Raw genomic sequence first — 26974 nt, 5'->3', positions numbered from 1 at the left:
ACCCCACAAAACAAATTTTAAGTGTTTTTAAACTAAATAAATGTCACACCTGTGATCCGTTTTCTCTTTCCAGTGACGTGAATGGCCTGATACGCAGGCAGACTTGTATGTGTCCCTTCGACTCCAAACTGCTCCTCTTAAAAAAAAATTACAACAGTTAGAAATTTGATCCTTTTCTTGATAATTAGCATGTCAAAGCAGTTTTATTTCATCAGGCTGATTTAAACAGATTTATTTGATAACACAGGAATCAAACTACTTTACTACATCAATTTTTACAAGTGTTTAGACCCCTGCAGAAGTTTGCTGTAGTAAGTTAATGTTGCAGCTCATACATGTAAATTCAGGCCAACAAAAACATTCTATGAACTGGCAATCAGCCTCAGCCACAGAAAACTGATGTGCCCAATAGGGCATCAACAAGTGCCACACAACTTAGTCTAAATCCTATGCATCTCTTTCAAACTAAAAAATAACAAAGAAGCTTTTCATCTTCCCTGTAAAATTCTGGCTATTCTTATCTATGAAAGCACTAAGCTTATGTTTTAAAAAATAAATATCCAAACAGTAAAGTCTTCTTACCTGGCTTGTGTCTGAGCTTGAAGAAACCAAAGAAAATTCAGAGGAGAGATCTGTTTTAATATCTTCCACACTTACTGGTCCTGCTCTTGGAGATGGCTCAATGCTAGCAATATAGGATGGTCTGTAAAACTTCTCATTATCCAAAGTTGGTTCCATTCTACAAGAGAAAATAAAATTATTTTGTGCTCTCTGATCATAAAACATAGAGCTCCTGAAGCCCCTTAGAAGACAATGTGAAACTGGTAATTTTTTTAAGGAGAAAGTTTTCTTCACCCTATTCATAATTTACACAGCAAGATTCTGATGTCTGAGGAAGGGGTCTGCAGGGGGGTTTGCATCATGAATCGGGAACAGTCACTCTTCTTTAAATGGAAAGGAAATGTTTACCAGGGAAAAGCCTTACATACCACAAACTTGCTAAAACCATGTCTGACAAGAAAGATAAAACTTAAAAAAACCCGAACTCCACATCAACTTCATCATCCCATTATAGTGTCCATTTAGAATGTCATGGTTATCTCTGCAGGACCTGACAAATACTTGGTGTTATAAAGATAAAACAATGTAGCTTAATACAAGACACATTACAGAGACATTCCAAAGACTAATAGATAATTTTAAGCATTAAAAGGGCATGAGTAAATTAGAAAACCTCATGCCAGAGTACAAGTTAAAGTATTGCTTTTTAGTAACTTTACAGCTCAGCAATTAATTTATTAATCTATAATTTACTTATTTTTGTGCATTTCACAATTTAAGCAGTAAAAATTTGCTATAGATAATAAAAGTAACATGATTCAGTGTTGATAGTTGACATGCAAATTTCAAAATAACCTTTAAAAAGGGCTTTTTATTTTAAAATATTAATTTTTTTTCTGCACTTTACTCTCCTATTGATTTTTCCTGTGATATTATTACAGATGTGATGTGGCAGGTTTTTTTTACAGATCAAATTTAAAATAATCCACTGGGCAATTACTAATAGACTATGGCAGCAAGGGATCCAGCAATCAGACACCTACCACATGACTGCCTACATTTTGAAGCTTTGGACACAACAATTCAAGAGCCTTTTAGTGCTACATTGTCATGTCTAGGCTACAGCAAAGCATATAAATTGTTTTACTAAATATTAATGGAGAACATGAAGTGTTCATTAAAGCAATGCACAGAGTAGGGCTGGTTCAAAATCCTTTTGCTCATGAAGAGTGTTGGTTTCCTGCCTATAATGCAGTCCCATTTTGATTTCCCCCAGCACAAAACCTGAGATATGTCTGCATTTCAGTGTCAAAACACTTTAAGTGCTCAGTCTTCTCATCTAGGCTGTAAAAGCCAGACACAACTTTAAGCAGCAGTTAGACAAATACCACCAGGCTGCAAGAGAGATAAAGGTATACATAAACTAAGCACCAATGTTTACTTTGCTTCTTCTAATCCTTTTTTTTTTTTTTTTTGTCCAGGCATCTGTATGAAAACCAGGAAAAACTCGGCCTGAAATATCATAATGGCTTGAACAAAGACTGACCTGTGAATAAGCTACTGTTGGAAAGAAACATACCTGTGCTGTCACGATCTGGAAGTCTCATTCATCAGCTACACAAAGCCACACTGCAAAACTCTTATCAGTCCTTTACAGGAAATATATTTGTTAGATGACTGACATTTAATTGCTTTAAAACTAAGCTTAAAGTGTGATTTGTCAAGATTATGCTCTAATTCTGTATCTTTTTCCTTAAGGAGAAAAAACCAAATATTAAGCTGCGTATACAAAGCCAGAACAAAAAGTATTTGCACAGCGCAATGGTCAGAAGAGTGAGGTTCAAGCCCTTACAGAGTGTAAAGCCCAAGGTGCGGACTGTTTATCTGCCACCACGTTGAGTCACACAGCATTGTAAATACTTCAGGTATTCTGGTGTGAACAACTATATGGCCCGGCTGCAGGCACTAAGAGGTACTCGTATCCTAGGATGTATTATTACAAGCCTGCTAACTGTGGCAATAGAATTTACAACTGTAAATACTCTAAAAGGGGATCCCCAGAGGCACACAGTAAAGTACGGTCACAGCACACATACACAGACCGTGGTGCTGCCAGGCAGAACAAAAAAAGGTAGAAAGAGCTCCAAACTACACAATAAGGATAGCAGCTTACGCAAAAGCTAAAGCACCAGCCCTTACACCAAAAAAAAAAAAAAAAAAAGGAAACTTTCCTCTCTGCAGGTATCATTCTTTCACTTCCAGGCTTTGCACTAGCTGCCTGTTCCTACGGGACACAACTGCCGCGGCTTTGGCAGCAGCACAGCCCTAGGCCGGGGCTACCCAGGCCCAGTAGGCCCCACCGAAATCTGCTCACACCCCACAGCCCCTCCCGCGTAACCGCGATGCCAACGGGGTAAGCCAGGGGGAGCGGCCTCCACGCCGCCGCCACAGAGACCACCCACGCCTCTTCCCGGCCCCGCAACCCCGCGTCACAACCACCACGTCCCCTCTGCCAGCGAAGGCCCGGCGCCCCCACACGCCCCGGTCCCGCTCACCCGCCGGGCCCCGGCCGCTCCCGGGCTCACGCTCTGCTCCGGCCGCGGCTTCTTTTCGAATCCGACCAATGGGAGCGCACGGCGCCGCGCGGCCTCCTGGGAGAACGGCCCTGCTGCGGCGCAGGGCTCGATGGGAAGTGTAGTCCCGGAGGGGCGGGGCCGCCTGCCCCGGTGTGCCCTCGGGCGGCAGCCGCGCCCCGGTGGGTCGGAGCGCTCGGGGCGGCTTTGCGGGGGCTGCGGGGCCGCCGCCACACAGGGCCGCCAGCGCCCGGCCCCGCCAGCGCCCGGCCCCGCGGTGACAGCAGGAGCTCGGCTGCCGCGGGAAGGCGCCCTGGCCCCGCCGGGCCTGCCTTCACCTGCCTGCGGCGCCCGGACTTGGCCTCTCTCAGGTGCAGCAGAAGGATGAGTGTAAGTTCGAGCTCGTCGGAGCTCTGGGTGATTACAGGCCTTTTGCTGTCTGTTTATAAACAGGATAATCACTGTTTGCAGGTGGTGAGAGGGAAGAGGCCAAGTGACCTGCTGGATGCCTTCTACCAGAGTAGAGATCAGCTGAATTGGGAAACGCCCGTTATAAGATGAGGAGGTGCTTGTGCCTTACCCTGTCCAGTGCTGACGAATGACAGCTGTGGAAAACACTTAGTACGGTACCTTTGTTTAAAACCTTCTCCAGGTAGAAGTTGTTGCTATGTGCCAGGTTTGCATGATGGGTATTTAATTTCTTAATCGGCAATAAGAGAAATTCTTTGGCTTTACTTTCAAAACAATGTCATAATGCCGATCACATCGTCGGTTTCTGGAATGTCAGGGTATGGAAATGTACAGGATTTGGTAACAAAAACCACCATGAGTTTCTCTTCAGAATCAGACAGAAAATCTTTTCAACCTTGCTAAGGAATGTCTGCCAGTTTTGAATTGAAATAAAAGGACAAATAGTTTGAAAGTAGTCAGCTTCTGCCAAAACCAAACGTTTGTTTTTCATTTGAAGAAAAGAATGCCAGTGAAAGCAAGCAATTCTGTAAAGGAATAATTCTGCACAGATTTTGTACTAGCTGCATTGGTGAGGTTGTCTTTAACATTGAATCCTATCTTTCTTTAAACAGAGGCCATGTCATATCAGTAAGAGAGCTATACTAAAAGATTTTAGTTCAGTTGTACGTCACGTTGTAAGAGTTGGTCTGTTTTAACAGCAGAAAATGATGCAATGTTGAATTTGAAATTGCTTGCTAGCAAAACGGAAAAGTTCTTGAAATCAAACTCTAAGACTCTGCCTAGTCTTTTCAAAATTATCTTGGTTTCTATCCTAAACAGAATTCAAACTACTGAACTTACCTAATGCCAAACAACCTTTTTCATACCAGGAGGGGTCTAAGAATGGCTCTCAAAGTAAGGGAAAAATTAGCTCCTGGGAGAAAACTTGGAAGTTACTGTCTTCTACTTGTTGGAAAGGAAAACTGAGGATCTCAGAATATTTTGCAAGGTATATTCCTAAAAATGTTGGGGTCTATGTCCTGCAGAAAATTATTCTTGCTAAGTTAGGACATAACAAAGCTCCTGGCACAGGCAATATTTTGATTTTGTTTGAGTATTAGATTTCTGAAACTGTTTTTATGATCCTGCACATGCTGCATAAATTAAACCAGTATCTCAAAGGACCCCCATCAGAATACTAAAAGAGCAAACTAAACCACAGTCTGACGTGTTCCTAGCCTCACGCAAACCATGATAAAACATTAGGTCAGTGCAACCAACCCAGCCTGCTTTGGAGTGGGAGATGATGAAACTCCATCTATGTAAATAAGCTTTATGGCTTTCTACCAATATATTCTTCTTAAAATGGTTTTTGCAATAACAACAGTTGCAACAAAAATACCTGCTGCTAAAACAGCATTCAGCACCTCATTTGCCCCCAAAATTTGATTGTGATTCTTTTCAAATTCTCTGTAACTTGTGTAGTACGTTTGCCACTCAAAAGAGGAAAAGGTTTTTATAAAGGACTTGTTAGAACTGTTACCATTACCCTTAGAAACTTCTGTTCCTTGTATTTCAGACAGGATTCAAAAGCTGTGGATAGTCTGCTCATGATAGTGATGAGATGATGCCCTATCAGACAGCATATCTCAGCTTGCTTTTACATTGCTGTCAGAAGTAATTAGAGACACAGTCAACATTCCCCAGCATCCTTCAGAACATCTGAGTAGCAGCCAAACCTGCACTGGCTTCAGTTTCATTGTACTCAACTCACCTTCCCCAGGGAATTAACCAAGTACTTGAGTTTTCTCTCATCACTCTTGGTTCTGCTGTGCTTCCCCATGCCCTGAGAGCACTGCCTTTCATCTTGGGCACAAGCCAAGTCCTTCTGCAGGGGTCATTTGGAGCTGACTGGCAAGAGCACTCCTGTTCTTGTCACAGAGATGTCTTGGAGGAAAATGGTGCATTGTGTAATCCTCCTGGTAGTCTACCATGCCAGCCCTTTTTAATTCCTATATGTCAGGGCAGTGCATATAATTTATCCTGTTACTTGCACAGTCTGGTGGATGCATTTCACGCTTCCTTTAATTTGATCCTGTACCCTCATTGCCCCACTCCCATCAGTTGCCTTCAGGCTTCTAATGTACATCCAGCTGATTTTATGAACTTACGGCTTCACAGGCTGTTGATTCACTTACTTTTCTTTAGCAATGTAGGTATGTTTTCTGTTAGCATCTATTTTAAGCAATGAGCTACTTCTTCAGTCTCATGGGTGCTCCCTGGCTTGCAAGGCTTTGCTTTGGGGGACAGGTGTTGGCTTTAGGGCAGGGTGCTGGACAAAGGAAAGCAGTTGGCTGAGGCATCAGGCCCCCCTCTCTGGGGGAGGCAGGAGCTTTCTGTCCTCAGTTTGCAAATGCTGCTGCTGTTTTAAAGCTAATTTTGTTAACTGAGTAGTTGTGGGCTTTCAGGTGGGGTAGGAGAAAACCTTCACTGGAAGGAGCTCACAGATGGTTGTGAGGCTGTTCCTTTGAGGTGCTGTAGGAATATAAAATACTGTTTGGAAAATGAGTCATAGCCTCATTGGCAAAGATGGGACTTCAGGAGTGTATTAAAACATGACAGAGCCAGTCAGGAGCCCAGAAAGGAAGGAAGGGATCACTGATGGACAGCTGGAGGCACCTATAACACCTGGTGCTGAACTTAGGCCTTAATGCTTGTCCTCTGGACACTACCATGCTTGTGCTTCTCACAGATGCAGTGAGGCCAGGTCCCATGCTGGTGTTTTATGTAATGAAAATGTGCTACATGTGCTCAACATACAATTTTTAAATCCTCAGAGGTTCATGTGAAAATCTGTGCATGGCAAACAGAGTATTACTCCTTCAGCAAGAGCTGTGTTATCTTAGATAGGAGGAGACTTGAAATTTATTTTCTGAGATGTATTTCTTTCTGTTTGCATAATTCAAGACTTTGTCTTCGGAAAGAGTGCAGTTGAGACAAAAAAAAGCTATTGCTGTGTCTTCCTGTTTCTCCCCCAACCCTCTGGAATTCCTTCTGTCCCTCTTTGAATTATTGCATAATTCTCTGATGAGCTAAAGATATCATTTCAGCTGTAACCAACCTCTAAATCTTGTAATTAAACCAAAAAAGTTTCAATTATTCTCTGTAATGCTTTAATATAAATAATCTCTATTTTTAAGGTCAGGTTATGTATTTTGAAATCAGAACCTTCTCCCTCTCATAAATGGTAAGAACTGTTTTCACATTGTGACACAGGTATTTGTCCTATAAATGTATCAGCTGTTTTATTGGACTAATAGTCATATGGTGAATGGTGTAGTTAGTTTTTAGGTGTTTAAGATATAAGTATTCAATAGTAAAACTATTGTTAATATAATAATACGTAATAGAAAATAAATAAGAATGTAATTAATAAAATATACAGTCAATGGTTTTATTCTGTGAAATTCTGTGTATTTTTATAAGAAAAGATGACTACTCTTAAATTGTGTGCTGTGTAAGTTTTAGGAACAAGTGTGCACAGATAGCTCTTCCATAGAAGGCTTTTCCATAGAGATGGTTGCTAAATATAGTTTGTGGGGTGGTTGTGTTGTGCCCCAGTAAATGAACTCCAGCCCAGCCAGACCAGCTGTAGGTCACAACCCTTTGAGTTGTGATCATGCTGAGTCCTGTAAACGAGGCATTTTTGAGTTACTGGTAATCACATAATTGGAAATCTTGACAGAGAGTCCATGAGCAGGAAGGCTGATGGCTGGTATTGAATAGTTTAATATTCTTTCCTCCTAGTAAGCATTATACCGATACCTCAGGACATACTCTTAGGACTGGCTCTACAGGTGGAATAATAAATTGCATACTGTACTTGCAGTAAGTCAGGATGAGCTTTGGCACTGTTTTCCTGTAGTCTGGATCTTGCATCTTACTTTTCCTGTGGATTTCAAGTTCTTGTATCCTTTTGTCATAAAAATGCAGTTGTATTGTTGATACAGAAGATACAGTCCAGAAACACTGGCTACTTCATGAGATTTTTTTTACGTGTGTTGCTTATATTTCATGACGGATATTTGAACTGTGGATACAAATTTTGTTTGGTTCCTTGAAATTCCTCCTGCTTTTTTTTTTTTGTTTTGTTTTGTTTCTTTTTTTTATTTCTAAAGCTGTGCCTAAGTTCTGCAAAGATTTGCATAATGTCTTTTTAGCTTCCAGGTCTGAACCTAAGTCTGTTGCCACTTCTTTGTATACAATGTTAACTATATTTATTTGCAGACAGTGTGCTAGCTCCAGGTTAAGGGCTGGAGATGCATTCCAAATCTTATTAGTAAAACTTTATTTCTCCCCATGTGCTATTGATTCTGTTTCAATCATCTGCTGAGCTGTATAAATACCAACAAGGGTAACCATAATTTGAAGGTAAAATCTCAGGGTTGGCTTTCCCTGAAATGAAACATATGTTTGAGTTTTATTTCAGTTGAGGTTTCAGAAATCTTAGTTCCAAGTTGCTTGTGGAAATCCTTTATGATGTAAGAAATTCAAGCTTTAATCCTTAGTATTGCTTTTTGAAGAATATTGCTTGGGCTTTTTTGTAGTGTTGTGTAAAATACAGGCTCTAAATAGCTGTCTGATGGTCCCAGAACTTTCAGAACAGCCCCAGAAAATTTTACCAAAGACATTCTATTAAAAGTTTTATTCTCAATTGTTGCTCTGTCATCTTAATAAAAACTTAAAAGGATAAGTAAATTGGAACATGAAGTCAATACATATCTAGACTAAGGCAATTCTGAAATAGGGAACTGGCCAAGATACAAGTATATATCATATATATAGCTGTTTCAGAAGCTGAAAGAATTCCAGTAAAGGCGTGTGTGTGTGTACATACATATGTAAGTTCTCTGCAGAAGCCAGAGGACTGGACAATTCTGTGTCTCAGAAATATAAGGTGCCTCAAAAAGACATGGATCAAGAGCAGGAAGTTTACTGCTCAAATGACATGGGCTAAATCCAAGGAGCAGGCTATGTTAAAGTGTAATATCACTCATCTTGCTGGCTCTGACACCCAAGGCAGAGTTTCTTTCATTCTTGCCAAATGTCAACCATCTGTCTTGACCTCAAGAACTAGTGCCATTCTCTGACATTATGTACCTTTCCTTGGGATGTCATCCTGGCTTTGGGCACTCAGGGCTTCTGCTCTAACTCACGTGAAGATGTGATTGGTGTGGGATAGTCGCACCAATGACCTTCAGATGTTTTAACTTGGGGTTCCTGTACAGCCTGTGGTGAGAAACACTCAGAGTGGATTTGGGCCTATGTTAAATTCTTGTTCTGGAAGTGCACTTACGCGACATGGTACAGCTAAGCTATGTAATTTAACCCAAATTACCCTCTGGAAGAACCTTTCTTTCTTCACTAGCCTCTTAGTTTAGGTACCAAAACTAATGTCTAGTTTTGGGTAACATGGTTATCCTACTGCATGATAAAAGGGTGAGGAATGAACATTGAGAAAACAAGTTTCTTGACCAGCAACATACCTTTAAAAGACTGGAAAGTAATGGTTCTTTGACAATAACAAATGGCCAGGATTTACATTTTACTGTATTACCAGCTGGGCATTGCCCATCCTGTTGGAAAAACAAACAGAAGGCAGAGAGCTTAATACATGCTAGACATCTGCCCTGCGTAGAACGAAATCATAGTCCTGAACAGAAGAGCCTGCGTTTGTGCCATGCAATTGGACTGCAGTGCTCCTTGCAGTCCTTGAAGAGAAACACAGTGTTCTTCACTCAAAGTGGACCAGCAGATGAAAGACTGTGAAAACTCATGAAGTCTCAGTTGCTTCTCAAAGGATGGATTAATGAGCAGCTAACTTTTTTTTGACACATTCTTATGCCATTATTTTTAGCCAAATCGGCAAGTAGATCTGTGTGGCCAAACAGATGCTGGGGCAGCAGAAGAGAAGGCAGAAATGCTGGTAGGACAGGAGGGCAGGGCTGCTTCTCTTGTGTTAGGCAGTCTTGGATTGCCTAAATTGTTTGTAAAGTTGCGTGTTTGGCAATTCTTCAGCAAGGACTCAAATATGCAGGTGGCTGCTGGGATTGCAGCCTCTGGCCTTCTACAGGCTTGCAGAGTTATAGAGTCTTTCCAAAGGTAGTTATACATCTTGTTCTCAATTTGATGCTGCCCTGCCTGATGTTGTCACAACATGCTGCAGCCAAGGATAAGCAGAGTTTTGAAACAGGCTTCCTTACTGAAACTTTGCTCGCAGCTGAAATCCAAAGAAACTGAAAGGTTGAGTGCTATTAAGTACTGGCTGATCTGACCCTCAGCAGTCAGAATAAACCCTGTTTTGCAAAAACTGAGGTGTAAATGGTGAAATTCCATTGTTGCTAGTTCAGTTTTGTGCAACTGAATTTTCCTGTCTTGTTTAAACAAATTACAGCATCTGGCTGCAGTTGCAGTCAGGTGCTTTCGTATAGTGTTGCCAAGTACTGTCATACTGCCCCACTTCATTGTACATGTGGATGCACTGAAGAACACACATACATTCAGAAATTACTGAGAGATCCTTCTGGGTGAATGGCATTATAAAAAAAGGAGATAATTATTTCAACATTTAATCCGGATAGTCTATATAAAGCACATTTTGGCATTTTGAAAAGAACCAAAATTTAACAATTTGGGGGGAAGAGAGGAGTCCTTTTTATTTTTAACGATAATATTAGTATAAAGTTAAAAATTAGTCATTCTCTAATTTCTCTAACTTGGTGACTCATGCTCTTGGCAAACTAATTACCCAAGACAAGTGACTCAGAAATAAATGCCAGTTTTATGGCTATTGCTGTTACAACTAAACATGAGGCTTGATTTTGGGTATAACAAAGGTAGCTATATCCTGCAAATTATGCCACGGTGCTGCTTGAGGGCATATTGCGCATGCAGATTTCTTTAATCTGATGTGTTTTTTTCATTCTGAGGTAGGATGATGTAGCTAGCTTCTGGGTGTCTAAAGCAGCTATGGCCATCAAGAATCTCATGAGTGTACTTGGACGAGGAAAATATAATCTGGTATGTATTTCTTTCCATCCAGGAACAGTGATTTATTGAAGCCTCACCACACGAGCATTTCTCTGATTAAGCTTTTCACTTCAGACTCTTAATAAATTGTTTGATGAATATTACTGAGAATATTGATATGGGGATGATGGGAAGATTCATGCCATGTTTGCTTGGGATGAGTATAGTACCAGGTTGTTGGCCATAATGCTCTCTCTGTTTTGTTTGTTTTTCTTTCCATGCCCTCCCTGCTGCTCCTTGGCTGCAGTCTGTAAGGTACTATCACAGTGCAGGTCTGATCTGATGAAACCACAACTAATGCCGATATCTGCCTACAATGGGAAGAGAACCCAGACTATAAACTTGGGATTTCTGGCCTCTTAATAGGCAAGTCTCTTGCTCATCTCCTTTCACGCCCCTCGGTTCCCTTTGTTTCTCTTCTTCCTCTCTATTATTAACTCATATTGAAGTTCTGTGTCACTGTTTCCTGGGAACCCAATTTCATTTGGGTATACATACACTCTAAAGAAGTCTCATTACCTCCACGGTGGGAGTTCATCATACAATGAAAATAGGAAACAATTTTTTTTAATACTTCTGAATGGTTTTCAACTGAAGCAATGAGTAGGAAAGTCAGGCATATTTTAGTGAAACGTTTATGTTTCTCAACTAGGATTTTTAAATTGAGAGTTTAAGTTTACAGTAACATTAGAAATTAATCATGATTATTGCAGATACCTATACAGCCTTTTTCTCAGAAAGCAGGCTATTTGCTAGTATAGCTGAAATGATTCGTGTAGTGAGACAGGAGATTGTCTTAAGAAAGCTGCATTGAATAGTAGTTTCTATTCTCTTTGTTTTGTTCAGTTGTAAGTATAGCAGATAACAGACGAAATAACTATTGACGTAGAGAATAACACAAGTCATGTCAAGCAAGGACTCCAAACACCGTGCTTTGAGGTCAGTTACCTGTGTGCCTGGAACTTTGATCACGCTGGTAATGGCCAGATGACATAACTTGTGTGGATGCACATTCAAAGATAAATAGGCAGCTTTTCATTGAATTTTACAAGCAGAACAAGAAAATGTCAGTGAGGTGAAAATGCATGTTTCTAATATGCTCAAGGAACTTCAACAAAGGAAGCTAATACTGATGAATTAATTTGCTGAAACTGCAAGCAAGGGGTTTTGTTTGTTTGGTATTTAAACTTAAATGGATCCTGTTTCCAATAAGGAGCAGGAAGGAGGAGTCTTTCCAGGGCACTGCCATACCAAATGGAAGACAGCAGGTTCTCTGCCTGATGAAATGTAAGTTTGACTGCTAATCAGCCTGCCTAAAGCACTGCTAGATTAATAGCCAGTTTTCCTGAGAATGCAGCTTCTGGGGAACTGAAGCTGTTTCTTAAGTTGTTTGTTTTTTTTTTTTAAGAAAATTGAGATATTCTGATGTTTTTCAAATAGAAGTCTTTCAGATTTCCATTTCAGCACTTACCCTGCCCAGGCAAATGAGTTAAAAATCTGAGAATGACTGGAATTCTGCTACTAAATTTTTCAGTTTAGGGGCACGGGCATTTAAATTTCTGTTTTGGGTCAAACTGATCCAAATATAGTTTTCATTTTGGAAGTGAGACCTGTCTGCAAGTCCTTTCTCAGCTCTCTTGCTACCTTTTATTTTAGCATTGTTGCTTTTCTTTCTTTAAATGGACGGTGAGAAGAACAGTTACTCGCAGTTTGTAAAGGGTTTAAAGATCTCTGTGCACAGAGCACTATGTAGGTGAAAATTATTTGAATTCAGAACTATGTATTGTCTTCTTCCTTTTTTCCTTATGTCAGTCTATGCTGTGACTGAAGTCAATCTGCTTGTAATCAAAACTTGGTTGGTGATTAGGGATGGCGACTTTTGGGATTTTTGTTTTAATCACGGACTTTCTAGTTCACTGAAATTAGGGTTCCAACCTGATTTCTGTCTGCACGAAAGATAAGGTTTTTTTTCTTAATGTTTTCATTAATTGTTTGTCTTTGCCTTTCCTATGACAATACTCACGATGAGTCCATCACTGGTGCTCTTTGCTTCAAAATGTGGGAATGAATCAGCTCTAAATCTTACTTTGTCTGTGTATGTCTGTATATGTTCTGGGAGGATCTGGGTCTGAAAACTGTCAATGATAAGGAGGTGATAAATCAGACAACTTTTTTTTTTTTAGGATTTTAGGTCGCACGTGTCAATTTCAGCTTGTATCAGATTGCAGTTGTGCCTGTGAATGAAGGCTAATGTCATATTTGTGGGCATTATGTTATCTGCAGTCCATGACCACTGATGTCTCGTAACCACTGCATCAGTATTTTTCTTATACCTTTATCTGATAGGGTATGTGTACCTTCCTTTCTGATTTGTGTGCTTGTTTGCTTGTTCTCATTCTCAATCTTTTTATTTTCCTTTTTCTTTGTGTGCGCATGTGTGTGTGTGTGTGTTGGGTTTTTGTTGGTTTGGTTTTTGGTTGGTTGGTTTTGGTTTTTCGTTTAGTTTCCCCTTTCCTTCTAAGAGGAAATGAAATGAAGATAAGATACTTGTCTCCTCTGGTATAATCATTAAATTTTATAAATGAAGAGATAGCAAACCAATTGGTGCTTACTACTTTTAGAGCAGTCAGGAAAAAACTGAGGGATAGATGTCTTTGCTGTATCAGTTCTGTTTTCAGGGGATATACAAAGGTTTAGTAAACTGAAAAAAAGTATCTTTGTCTCCTATTTTACAGGAGATTGACAATGCTTTTGTTTTCTCATTCGATGTGTGAGATCACTGGCACCAAAAGAAACTGTAGCTTCCTTATCTGACATCCATGTCAAAATTAGGGATAAATATAGTAAATCTGGTTAGCAGTGTTCATGAGATCAAGGAGTCTGATTTACCATTTTGGGTTGGAAAGCACAATAAATGTGTATAATCAGAACTTCATACCTGAGTGTCAAAGTAATGTCCCAGGGAGTTACACCGTATGTTACAAGACACTAAATCTTTTGTGCTCTGTGGTACTTGACATTTGTTCCTTAGACCCTTTCATGTTAATAATTGATTCAAAGGACTTGTTTTGATCACCCATATGGTATCTTTGAGTCTTAAATTCCCGTTAGACCAAGTGTGTGTTTGTATTAGATATGTTTTATTACAAGAAAACAAATATTTTGGTGACACTAAGATCCCTGCAGTGAGATACAAGTCACCTCCTGTGCAAGAGAGACCCTGAAAGTTGCTTTCTATTGTAGGGGTTTTTTCACAATGTATCTAATGAAGAAAACAGAAGTCTATGACTATCATTCTGGTATTCTTTTTTAGTGTGTACATAGTTTGTATTGACCTTTTGAAAACCTGAAAGCTCTAAATTTGCCTCTTGAACAAAATAAAATGCACAGCACAGAACATATTTACTTTAAGGTAGAGTCACTAGTTCCAGAAATATTCTGAAGATATAACTATGGCAAGCCCACCCAATGCTAGCATAAGGTTCCCTTCTTTGTTACCAGGTAGTTGGAGCATTTAGGGACAAATTTGTCATTTGTAGCATAGCTCCTTCCTACACAAGACTCATTCTTTGCAAACGTGGATTTAAAAGGTATTTTTAAAGCGATTAGCATTTGTGTATTATTGTCTGTGGTTTCAACTTAATCTCACAAGGATGTACTAAATGTTTTTTTAGCCTAAACAAATCTTTGGTTTATCTGTCTGAAAGCATATATTTAACTAAATTTTTAACTCCAGATGAGTTGTGGCATTTGAATTTAAACCCTGTGCTTAAATGTTCATTCAGACATACACTTCCTTGCTACTGGGAAAATACTAAAGGTGTGGTGTGTTTCCATTTTACACTAATTCCCATCTCTGGGCTAGTTTAAAGAGGATAATTAAACCTATGTGTCCTTTCTAGGCTCTGATGGACACTCTCTGTTCCCTCCTGAGTTAGAGGAGTAAGCCAGTTTTGTCTGCATTGGAGGTATGTGTGTGCAGCTAGAATAGTGTAAAGAGATGCCTTTTTATCTCTTCCATACAAAGGCATAGGAAGTCAGGTTTCCTGTTGTTATCCCTGATTCATTATCATTAATATCCATGGAAATTTCATGTCAACATTTAAGCTCTGGAGTACAGACTAATGCAAGTAAAAAATCTCTGTGCAGCTGACTATTGATAGGAGAACCAGTTTCTCCTCCTGTTCAGATGTGGCAGTGCAGAATAAGGAAGAGGTAGTCTTTTGTACTTCTCAGCCATTCTTTCTTTCAAAGTGCTTGTTTTGAAACTGTCCTTTCCTGATTGCATTGAGAAAGACCACATAAAAATGCTGAGTTGAAAAGAAAGTGAAGACATTCAGCTGAGCAAAACCAGTCTGTATACATACATGAGGATAATTGTCTATGGGGGAGCAGTCAGGAGAAAAGGCCATTGTTTTCTCTACCAAGTATTCTGCCACTTGCTGCAATTTTTTTTTTTAATGATGATGAACAGTATTTCTCAATCAGTGGATTGTGAACTTGCATGTTTTCCAATTACATTTTGTATATTTAAGTTTGATAGTTAAAGATAAGCAGCAGTACACTGAGCCAAATACTTGGGTACAAGATAGAGTTTATGGGGGCAAAGGAGAGTGTATTTGAAGTGAGTTTTTTAGGTTTTTTACATACCTAATAGTTTGAATCCATCACCTGTTTGTTTTTTTTTTTTTTAAGTTCTCTGCAGAATAGAAAATATGGCATGGGGAAAAAAAAGATTATTTGCCTCCAACACCTCTTTATCTTCACTGTCTGGTACTTGTAAGAAATAATCAAGGACCCTAAATGCTACTAATTTGGGGAGTTTATTTGAAATGGCTGAACTAAGGCACTTAAATCTTTTGTTTCCTATCAAAGAAGAGCACCAACAGCTCTGCCAGGGATCAGTTAAAGTTGGAGAGAGTAAGTGTAAAGTAAGTTATAATTGTCTAGTTGGACATAGAAACAGATGTATTAGCAGGGAAGGCTTTAGAGAGAAAAGGTTATCACTGCTTTGTGACTGCTGCATGCTTTTTTTCAGTTGGGATGAAAGACAGCAACCACAATCCCTAATTTCATCTCAGAGCTGCCAGAGGAGAACTGTAGAAACCACCTGGACCGCTGCAAAGTCTGGCCACAGGGATGGGCAAGATGGTAAGACCAGACTACACCCATGTACTCTTCTGACTATTATTCCCTAGTCTTTTTTGTTGCTAGATGTATAAGTCAAGTCTGTTACACAGGCAGGTAGTGATTGGACAAGGGAGAGCAGTTTTAAACTGAGGGGGAAGGGATTTAGATTATAAGTTGTTAGGAAGAAATTCTCTGCTCAGAGGAATAGTGGGGCACTGGAAAAAGTTGTCCAGAGAAGTTGTGGATGCCCCTTCCTGAGAGTGTTCAAGGCCAGATTGGATGGGGCCCTGAGCAACCTGATCTGGCATGTGGCATCCCTGTATGTGGCAGGGGGGTTGGAACTAGATGGAATTTAAGGTCCCTTTGACCCCAAACCTTTCTGTGTCCTTGTGCAGACACATTCCAGGTAGCATTCAAGCTGCCTTGCCTGGCCACTGAGCTTGGCACTTGGGCCAGGAGATCTATCTATGCCCTATTTGTCATCAACAAAGAGAAAGAACATTCCTCCTAAGGGCTGTTCAGGCTGCCAAAGCAAAGTTCCTGCTTAGACAGAGTGCCTTTTTCCATGTTTCTCTCCCTTGATGAAAGTGAGAGGGAGATGAGCTTCCACTCTGTGCAGGGCTTTTCTTCATAACATCAACAGGTTTTCTTTAAGTGCTACAGAAGGCATAATTGAAAGAAGCCTGCACTAGTAGGTGGGTGAAAAGGGAAGGAACTGATGGTCTCAATATAATCTTTCTTGGCCTCAATCTGACAAAGACTTAGGCATATGACTAAATTTATGCCATTCATTTCCTCTGTCATCTGCAATCAGTTTCCTCTCTCAGATGCATTAGTATTTGTGGGAAGCAGAATTCTCATATGAGCTAGCTGTTGTGATAGTGACTTTTTAGCTTTCCTGAGTCACACCAATAATTCTAGAGGTCTTTGGGTCCATTTTTAAATACTCTGATGTTGCACTTTCCAGATCAGAATTTTACACATTTTTATAGCTGTTTTGTCCCATTTGATTTACACATCTATCACTTGTCATTATATAGTTATGTTTGACTGTTGGTCTTCCAGCCCTGCAGTTTATGAGAAAAAGAACTTGAAAAAAACGTGTATCTGCCAAAGCTCCTGCATACACCAAAACAGTATGGGTTTTTCTCCAGTTCTGAAGAGATATTGAGAAGAAATACCAGACTCTTAGACTTGCCACTTGCTATTTGATATGTGCAATATGTGAATATACCTAAAACAAGTCAACAGTATCTGTTTTTTTGTGAGGAACATTCTTAATAGTTAAGTTATTCTGCTTTACTGCATTTGCTTTATTTCAAAGAGGAAAAATTGAGTGAGAACTAGTATGACTGACCTGCAGTATAGAAACAGGATAAACATGGAAATAATTTGAATAGAAATATGAACAGGAATGGCAGAGTGCCAGCAGCCACTTGTATATAAATCCTCAGGCAGCTGTACCAGAAGTCTCTTTCCTTGCATTCTTTGCATTGCATAAAAGTCTGGGTAGTTTGAGAAGATACGTATATGTGTCTCATCACCACTTCTCTCCAAAATATGACCAAACCTTTAGAGCTGGTTGGCTTTGAATTAGAGTAGCACCACTGGTGCTCTGTAAGATTTTTGTTGGTTTTTTTGATAACAGATTTACATATGGACTGCACCTGTTTTATACTTATTTTAGCTTAGCCTTAGACCACGGATATAGGAGGCCCATGGAAAGAAGGAGGAAGAGCTAATCCTCAGAGGTTCCTAAAAAATTTCAAGCCAGGTTGCCTGATGATAATATACCTGAAAGGGTGGTGTATCTTGGTTGGTTTGGGGTTTTTTTTTTCCCCCCAGTTCCATTGGTTTTGAAACTGTAACACGTGGAGCACAGCACTTTTGATCCATGGCAAAGTATCCTAACTGCAAGGGAGTCAGTAGTTTGCTGAAACTGACAGAGAATTACAGACTTGCCCTCTGTGTTTTTAAGCAAATAAAAAGAGATGATAGAAAGCTGAGTGTCTGAAACACAGGAAGGTATGGAATAGTCCATGAAGTTTTTGCTGTGCAAATGTGTAATGTGTAGTGAGTCAGTATAGCAGACTTGTTCAGTGATCTAAGTTCATTTGTCCTGGATTGTTCAGCATACAATGTGTTTGTAGTCCTTTTCCCACCAGATTGCTGATTTACAGTGAGATATATAGAAAATATTTTAAAATAAACTAGGAGCTTCCACCTGCTTCAGTTGAATAAGAAAGACAAAAATACTTAGTAAACGTTAATTTTGAAAGAACCGAAATCATCCTCGATATTGTTTATCAATATTGCACCTGGATTCTATTTAGATTGTCTTACAAGTTAGACTGAGAACTGAACTGGCAACCAGGTTTTGTTTAGAAAGTTAGGGTAAAAGGAAGAGGAAAAATTTACTTTAGTTGCACTAAGGTGTTAGAAACTTAACTTGTAATACATGCTATGACTTCATTGACAGATTTTATATGTTCCAGTCCACTTCTATCTGTGGCATAATTGTGCAAAATTAACAGCAAAATGTTAGGGAAATATTTAATCAGAAATAAAAGATTGGAAGGAACTTCAGAAAGCTGCTTTTTCCTTGCTTCAGATCTGGATCAGTTCTACCTAAACAGTTCCTCACAGATATTTAGCTTCTCCTAAAAACTTGCCAGCAATGAACAGTCAAGTCTTCTGGGTCAGTCTTATCCTTGTCTAACTAGATGCTAGGAAATGTCCGCCTCCAGTGTAAAGTAAATTTCCCTTCCTGCAGTTCCCACTTAAAAATTTTCTTATTTCTCAGCAATTGTGATGTATTTCCGTTGCTGCTACCTGCTCCAGAATGAATACCCCTCCAAGTCTTTCTTTTCATAGACTAAAACTTGATGTTTTCATTTAATTCTGTTTGTTATTCCAAAAAGTTTTTTAGAAGCCTAAAATTGGACACAATACTTGAGCACAGTATTCCAGCGAGTCAGTGGAAGGACTGTTCGGCTACCATGAGGACATTTAAGTGTGCAATTAAAGGTGCTCTTTTGTTGGAGTAAGGTAATAAGTTGCCACCTTTCAGTTGGGATACAGTAACTGCTAGTGTGTCTGCTCCCAGCAAATGCAGAGAAAACCAGGCTTGATCTCCTGTTCCATATCGGGCTGGCTGTAGGTGCAGTCAGTTTCTGTGTCAGGGATGAGAAGGGACAACTGTTACCAGCTGGGAACAGCAGCGGCAAGGATTCCTCATATCCTCGGTTGGACTTGACAAGTTCATAAAGTGTACCCAGCCAGCTGCCTAGATCTGCCATCAAAAGGCATGAAGGTCTGTGCCAGTCCAGGCAGCAGCCTTCTGCTGTGTAGTTTTAACATAATCAGGTAAGTCAGGGACTTCTCAAAGAATTTCACAGTTTTGGAAGAACTAAAGCTGCACATAGCAGTAAATGTGTGTAGCCTGTCTTCCTTCTTACCTTCTTCAGGGCAATCACTTTTGGGCTGGCAATTAAAACAAATGCTTATGCATTAGGATATGAAGAAAACTGTGTTTAAATCATCTTCAGAATATTACTTGCAAGCTTTTAGGAAGAAATTTTTACTTTATTCTCAAACACTCTTTCTTCATTTTCCCAACCTGGCGTGCATGTTTTTCTGTTGCTTGCTCCCAGCTACCTAAACATAATTTTCTGGTCCCAGGCAAGAAGGGGAGAGAATATGACATTACCTCTCATGAAGCCATTTCTTAATGCAGTATCTCTTTCTGGAGGCACTTATAATAGCTCTTCATTCTTTGTACATGTTCTACAGTGGAGGGGCCATGTCCTGTACTAATTCTAGGTGTAAGAAGGAGCCATTATGAGACCTGTTTTTACTTTAAGGACAGCCATCCATGTAGTTACTGGCAGTTCGTATAAAGAAATGACCTTCATGTGCAAAGCAAAATTTAATTAGTGTTTCTTTTCAAGCATACACGACACCACAGCATAGTTCACCCAGTTTTATTTTATCTCCACTTGATATTTGATATATTTCATTCAGAAAAATGTGTTTTTACACTTGTATGTCTCAGCGGTCAGAGAATAAATCACAGTCACAAGATTATCATTGCTGTGCAGGGAAAGCCAAGATACTAAAAAAGCATGAGGTCAAACACATTCAAGGTCACACTAGTCCCTCTAAGCTGTTGAGTGACAATGTAGACAAAAACTTGAACGTTCCTGCCGATGCACGAATAACTTTGCGTGAGGTACAAGGTGTACCTGAGAACACACGCACCGAGGCCTCCGAGACACAGATACCTGAGTCACATGAGGGTGCGCTAGGGTACGCCGAAGCGAAAATGACGCCGCGGTCGGTCCCAGGGGCACCTTGCCCAGTATGCACCAGGGTCGCGGGAGTCAGGCCACACCGCAGTTGTACCGGGGACAGCTTGCGGGTGGCCGTACCCCGCCGGGCCGCCCCGCTCCCCCGCCCCGACGCGCTCCCGGGGCCGCTGGCGGAGGCCCGCAGGTGCGGGGCGCGGCGCCGAGAGCGCGCACGTTGCCCGGGCGGGGGGGGTCGCCGCGTCCCCGGCGAGGGCGGCGGCCGCCCCTCTGCAGCGCGCTGCGGGCAGGACGCCTGCGCCGTGCGGGGGGGCGGGCGCCGCATCCCTGCGCTCGGAGCTGCGGGCACGGGCGCCGGCATGAGCGGAGGCTCCGCCGCGCCCAGCCGGAGCTGAGCCGGGAGACAAAGGGGAGAGGCTGCCGCCATGGGCGAGCAGCTCCGCGCCCAGCCCGCCGCCCCGGCGGGGCCGCCGCCGCCCGCCGCCGCCTCCTGCTCGCTGGTCGGCGGGCTGCTGCAGAACGGCTTCCACCCCTCGGGCCCGCCGCTCAGCAACGGCGGCTGCGGGGAGGCACCGCACCCGCTGCTGCTACGCCCGGAGCTGCCGCCGCTCAGCCACGGCTCCCCGGCCAAGAAATGCAGGCTGCGCCGGAGGGTGGACTCGGGCCGGCGGCACAGGCCACGTAAGTGATGACCGCGGCGGCTCTGGGGAGCGACGCCGGCCCGGCCCCCTCCGCTCCGCGCGGCGCTGCCGCAGCCCGGCCCGGTGTCAGGCGGCCGCGGGTCCCGCGCCACCTCCCTCCCTGCGGAGCGCCGCCCGGCTGGGACCGACGGGCGCCCGGCTCCGCGCCGCGGGCGTTCCGCCCCCCGACGCCGGCTGCCGGGCGGGCGGAGCGCGGGAGCCCCGTGCCGGCCAATGCGGCGGCGCCGCCCGGGCACGGCCCCGCTCCCGCGTGGGCCGGGCCCGCCCTGCGCCAATGGGGCGGCGGCGGGCGGGGAGCGGCGGCCCGGCACAAACGCCGGCGGGCGGCGGGCGGTCGCTCCTTGCCGAGCTGCGCGTCGGGCGGTGCCCAGGGTCCTGCCCGCCTCGCCGCCTCCTCGCCGCACGCATGAAGCTCATAGTGCCCAAGCAACACTGTGAGTAACGCCCGGCCGCCATCCCGGCCGGGGCCACCGGGGCGCTCTGGAGCGTGGGAAGGTTCTGCGGGCTTAGCGTTTGCTCCTTTCCCAAACGATGTTCGAATGAAGAAAAAAGTGCATCGGGGAACCCAGAGCAAGTTATTCTGACTGGCGTGAAAAAAAAAATATATTGCAAACATGTTAAATTTGTAGTATGCTTCTCATTTGGGTAGTCTTCGTGAATTGGCTATTTCAGGTTTGGTTTTAAGGCTGTGAGACTCAAACATCCTATTTGTTAATTTTATGTTTGCTTATTTCTGTATGGTTGATTGATTAGTAGTCTTGCTTACTTGTAGATGGGGAGGTATTGAATAATTCCGTGGTAAACTCTGCGAGTAAAACAATCTACGGGAAAAAGTACACCGTTTCATTTTACTCTCACTTTGCTAGCCCTTCAAATAAAGCCCATAAATGTTTGCTTCTTTGTTACAAGTTCAGCATGTTCCAAGAAGGGTAATCAGGGATAGTCATGATCACAGCTGCCTGCTGCCAAAACTTAAAGATGTTTCTACTCAGTAGGAAGTAAGTGTGCGTTCAGCTACTCTGGGGTTTGTTGGTTTTTGGTTTTTTTTTTTTTTTTCTTTGTTTTGAAGTGAATATTTAAAAAACTTTCCTGGTTAAACAGAACAAAATATTCAGAAACAGCTTTGAAGAGCTGCAGCTTTCACAGAGCTGCATATTAGCCAGTGCCTTTTCTAGCTTTTTCAATGCTTTTAGTGAGCTACTCATGCCACTTTCCCTTAGAATGTTCTCTGATTGATTAATCATGGAGTGCTTACAGTACTTGTTGATAGTTAATTTAGTTCTCTATCAAATTTAACCTATCAATGACCAAACCATTCTCTGTCACAAACTGGTTTTGTAGTCTTTGTCCTGCTTCACATTGTCTTCATGAACAAGACCTGCAGAACCTGGGCTAGCTTACATTTTGATTTGGTGTAACTAAGAAGAGTCAGCACTTGCATATCAGACTCTCCATAAGAGTATAAACTGTTTTGAAGCAAAGAATAAAGCTTTTAGGGATTCATGTAATCACTTGATTAGGAAAGAATGAGGCTTTGGAATTTCCATCCCATCTTGAGGGGAAAAAAGAGCCTATCAGAGTAAAAAGCATAGGTGACTGACTATATTAGCCAAGATATATGACAGCTGAATCTTCAGGTGTGGGGTTTTAGTGAAATGAGGCTTTAATAAAAACAGCAGCTGAGGGAAGTGCTTTGCAGAACTATTTTGTGGTCAGTTTCTTTGCTGATTAAAATACATGAATGCTTGCTGATACATTTATATATATATATATATATAGTTTATTTTGTACAGGAAAAAATCTGAAATTTAGTACTAGTCATACAGGAAATAATGGTAGCACACTGTCACCATCTTTAAAAATTCATTACCTTATTACTCAAGTTGTCCTGGTACTGTGTATCTTTCCACTTCATCCTCCCCTAGTGAATACTACACAGTACAGTTTTTACTGGTTTGTTTGGTGCTTTTAATCCTGGGCTATGCAGGTGTTTGTTCTGTTCCTAAGGACAGATTGCAAAATGAAGTGCAGTTGCCACATGGCATGTGAGACCAGTATTGATTGCAGGGTTTGCTTTGTGTGGTGGAGAAGATGAGATAATTGGCATTTCCCAATATTTCAACGAATGAAACCTATCTTTCTGCAGCAATCATTCCTTTAAACCCTTATATATATGTTCTCTTGATTGTTTTTCCTTTCTGACAAAGTGAGGTAGAATTCTACGTTCACAAGTCCTTTTCCCTCGGAAGGGATGATTCCCCATGAAATCAGTGTGCTTTGCTGATAAGCCTGCAGTGAGAGAGCTTCTGCTGGGAATCCTGTCTTTGCTTTCTTTTTTCCTTAGTTTAAATAGATGGGTTGTCAGGGATATTGGGCTTGTGTCAGTTTTCTTTTTCTTTAGAAATCAGTTTGTGGTAATATAAAAACATTTGTGTGGATGGTCACACCTGTTTAACCAACAGCTCTCTGCTTTTGGGTTTGAAGTTTTTGTGGGGTTGGTTGTAACTTTTGGGTTTTGTTTGTTTTTCTGGTGAGGAAGAAGACAATTAATAAACCCTTGCTACCAAAGATGAACTGGAAGGCTTCACCTGATATGTGTGCATGATTTAGCTCTAGGTTTTTAAGGTTTGAAGAAACTGCAATTACTAAGCAGATATAATTAATTTTTTTGAGCTACATATTCTATTTTCCTTCAAAGGAAAAAAATGCTTCTGTCTCATTTCTTTTATAACTGTGTAAAACAGGAAGAAATAATTGAAAAATATGTGTGAGCTATTATCCCTTTATTTTTTAAATAAAAATCAACTTTCAGAAGCTGTAAGATTACTATGCCACACTGTCTTGGTTTTGGTTTTTTTTCCTCTGTTACTGTTTTTAGCTCTCACTTATTCTGGACCAAATTAAAACAGGAAGTTCTTAGATCATCAAAGTGTCAAGCAATGCAAATGAAATGTAAAGGAAGTAATAGGATTTCAACATATGTGTCCAGAAAGAAGAGTAGCTGTAACTGAGATAATTCATCTGAGATACTTAAGATATCAGAGTATTAATACCACCATTCAAATTATTGATAAAAAATTGAAATACTGTGTCTGTCTTTGAGGGAATATAGGTCTTGTAAAAGAGGTTTATAAGCTGAAACAGTTTTGGCAAAAGAAGAAACTCCTGCAGATTGGTCAGGAATAAATCCAGGGCTCAGGTAGAGAGAACAATGTTCTATCCAGCAGGATTCAGGCACAACCTCTTTCTAAAAGTTGAGGAGTAAAAAGATTCAGCTAGCCTTATGTGGTGGTTGTTTAAATGTATGAAAAGGATTACCCTCGGTTATCTTCTTTAATGGGGGTAAATGTTATTGGATGACCCAGGAATACCCTTTCATTCTTGCTTCTCCTGAGCTCTTGTCTGTGAGGAGAACGTTGTGATTTAATATTCACTTTCCACATGCCCCCTATATATTGTTTATTAAGCATAAGATTTTTAAAAATCTAAGGTGTTGAAATCTGAATATAATAATGCCTTGTAGGAATAGCCTAATACTCCAGAGTTAATGCAGAAACTAGGTAAAATGTATCATGGAATTTCTCATGAGTGAACCTTTGCCCCAGATACACAGCTGTTGGTGTGCATCAGATTACCTACTTATGCAATGCTGTAGATACCTTCTGTTTGCATTGTCACATGCTTCTGCAGCTAAATTTTGGACTAGTACAGATTTTTATCTCAAGATAACAAACCATTAAGTAGTTGGCACAATTTATTAACATAAAGGGAATTTAATTTTTTTAAAGAAGATAAGTAGAATCTTTGATTTATGCTAGACTTCTAAGAACACATGATGCATCTTGATGCTTTCTGTATTGGTTCTATGGGACCTAAAACTAGATTTTAGTGTTATTTTTTGACTTACTGTTGTGTAGCAATGCAGTAGAATAGTTCTGTTTTCATCACAGTTATAGATTCAACTGATCCAATAGGTATGTTGCATACCTACTTAAAAGAGAGAAGTCAGCTCATAAGCTCATATCAAACAATTTTAGTCAAGAATTATGTTTTTTAATGTTGTGACAACATTTCTGCAACATATCCAATGTCTTTACTGCTCATAGTAAATCACACAGTTTTGACTAACTATGATTAGCCTGAGGATTTTACTTTCCCCTCCTTGCTTTCCTGGCTTTTTGTAATTCAGGGACACTTACTCAGGTTATCAATGAAATGCTGGACTTCCAGTTTAAAACAAACCAACAGAAACACTGCTCAAACAACAGAAACAACCCTCAAACACTGCTTGCCACCCCCGCCAAAAAACCATGAACAACAAAAAAACCCTACCTCCACAATTTTTTCCCCATTTTCCCTCAAGTCTGTGGAAAACTTACCTACACAAATACCTTTCTTTCATACCCCCTGCTTGTAGTACTGGGCAGACTCTATTAATTTTTGGTGGCTTCTGAATCATCTTTCTGTATTCACAGAGGCAGCAAAACCCAGGGGCACCTTCAGTCTGTGTGCCCACTTCCATTAGCACCATGTTCAGTGGTGCCAGGAGAGTTGAAGGGTGTAGGTACCAGCTGAGATGAATTATATATAGATACGGAAAGGAGCTGATGGTGGGCCAGTGGTGCATTTTTATTTGGAACATACTGATAGCAAAAAAAGATGCAATGAATACATTTTAAAATAATCACTGGAATATAGAAGTGTTTCTACTGTCACTCCGGTTGTACAGAAGTTCAGTTGTATGAATTTCAGTGTGACTTGTTAGAAACTTTGAGACTTGTTTTTTGTCCTAATTAGTTAACCATTCAAGATGGCTGTTGAATTATTGCAAATAATTCCAACAGAGAGGTGGTGTTAGAAGTTGAGACGAAAACTAAGCTGTTGTTCTGCATAACTGAAATATCAGTTTTCCTTGACTGATCTTGGGCTCTTTATTTGTGCTGAAGAAAACTGCTGGTGTTCTAAAAGCAAAGTTCATTTCTTTCTATTTGGCTCACAATAAAATGAAAGGAACTTAGATTCACAGAGAGAATAAGCTAAACAAAAAGTGTCCTGGTATTTCTGCTCACTTTATAAATGCAAGCATTATGTGTAGCTATCCCAAGAACTACGCAGAGTTGAAGAAACTTCATAGTTGTTTTCTACAGTACTTATTCTTTGTGAATGATTTGGTTATAACTCCTCAAAACGTTAAGATATAAAATGAAATGTCTTGGCAGTCATTTATGAATAACTATCAGCTGTTAGTACTTAACACTTATTGCTGGGCTTGTGTTTGATAGGAGGATGGAATGCTTCTTGCCTCTCTTAAAAATGAAATCTGCACTATGGCTTTAAAACAACTGTTGGTGCAGGTAGAGTGTACCAGGTTTTATGCCCTTAATGAAAAATAGTGGAAATTGGCTTACACTTAGCTACAGGCTGGTTCTGTACTGCATAGTCCAACCATGCTGCTTTTAAAATTAAACTTACTGCTTGCATAGTTGATACATCTGAGGAGGAGACTTACTGTTCCAGTGGGACAGGTAATTAAAGTTCTCAGTAGCTTTAATAAAGATTTGTGTAAATCACTAATGGGATTGGCATCCTGAGCTCCACTGCATTGGAATGTTGTGCAGTGTGGACCAGACAGCTTTTGCATAAATACTTGCCTTGTGCTTTCAAAAATGTTTGAGTTGCAGGTTATGATAACATATTGCAGGTCTATGATAACATATTTTTTCTCCTTAAAATAAAGCCTGTTTTAAAAACAGTTGTTTTGAATTCTTCCCATTTCAGGGAACTCTCATGTATCTTCCCAAACCTCAAATTAAACTTAATTTCACTGTCTTTGTGCAGCTTGTATAGCATGGAAAAAAAAAAAAATAGACCTTACAACAGATAACAGCCACTTCATTGGAGTTTATGCATTATGTCTGCCTTGTCCGTAGGGAACTGGGGGGAGAAACTGATGGTTCAGTTACTTGGCATACAGCAGTGGAGTGAAATAACTGTTTTAAATGTCTGACATTTAAGGATTGGTTTGGGTAGGGAGCATATTAAACATTGGGAAATTTAGACTTTCAAATTATTCAGCCAGATGATACTGAGACACTTGTGGTAAGAAAAAAGACTCTAAGCCTCTTTCAGCCTGAAGCTGAGTGACTTAATAGTGATCTGTGAT

At 40.9% G+C, this 26974-nt stretch overlaps 2 protein-coding genes across 10 annotated transcripts in view; one reads left to right on the top strand and one right to left on the bottom strand.

Moving 5' to 3' along the window:
- Positions 1-3213, bottom strand: part of KIF20B (kinesin family member 20B) — a 34619-nt gene extending 31406 nt beyond the window's left edge. For 2 of the 3 annotated variants that reach the window (XM_069019642.1, XM_069019644.1), the window contains exons 1-4: positions 3117-3213; positions 2141-2210; positions 583-739; positions 50-136 (exon numbers count right to left, since the gene is read on the bottom strand). In XM_069019642.1, the coding sequence (XP_068875743.1) occupies positions 50-136; positions 583-738 (243 nt within the window). In that variant the 5' untranslated portion in view covers position 739; positions 2141-2210; positions 3117-3213. The remainder of the gene's footprint in view (positions 1-49; positions 137-582; positions 740-2140; positions 2211-3116) is intronic. The other variant, XM_069019643.1, reaches the window with a different exon arrangement.
- A 123-nt stretch (positions 3214-3336) lies between these two features.
- PANK1 (pantothenate kinase 1) overlaps positions 3337-26974 on the top strand; it is a 43419-nt gene continuing 19781 nt past the window's right edge. Inside the window, exons 1-4 of one of the 7 annotated variants that reach the window (XM_069019651.1) lie at positions 10964-11039; positions 11887-11960; positions 14576-14641; positions 15712-15824. Coding sequence is in view for 4 of the 7 variants with exons in the window: in XM_069019646.1 (XP_068875747.1) it covers positions 20536-20791 (256 nt within the window). In the remaining 3 variants the exon portion in view is untranslated. Of the gene's footprint in view, positions 3525-3605; positions 3756-10963; positions 11040-11725; positions 11961-12856; positions 13021-14575; positions 14642-15711; positions 15825-20450; positions 20792-21136; positions 21246-26974 lie in introns of those variants that run through there. The other 6 variants (XM_069019648.1, XM_069019652.1, XM_069019650.1 and 3 more) reach the window with 6 other exon arrangements.

The sequence above is a fragment of the Aphelocoma coerulescens genome, chromosome 6 (genome assembly GCF_041296385.1).
Source record: "Aphelocoma coerulescens isolate FSJ_1873_10779 chromosome 6, UR_Acoe_1.0, whole genome shotgun sequence".
Lineage (NCBI taxonomy): Eukaryota > Metazoa > Chordata > Aves > Passeriformes > Corvidae > Aphelocoma > Aphelocoma coerulescens.
This window is presented reverse-complemented; position numbering and strand designations above follow the sequence as displayed.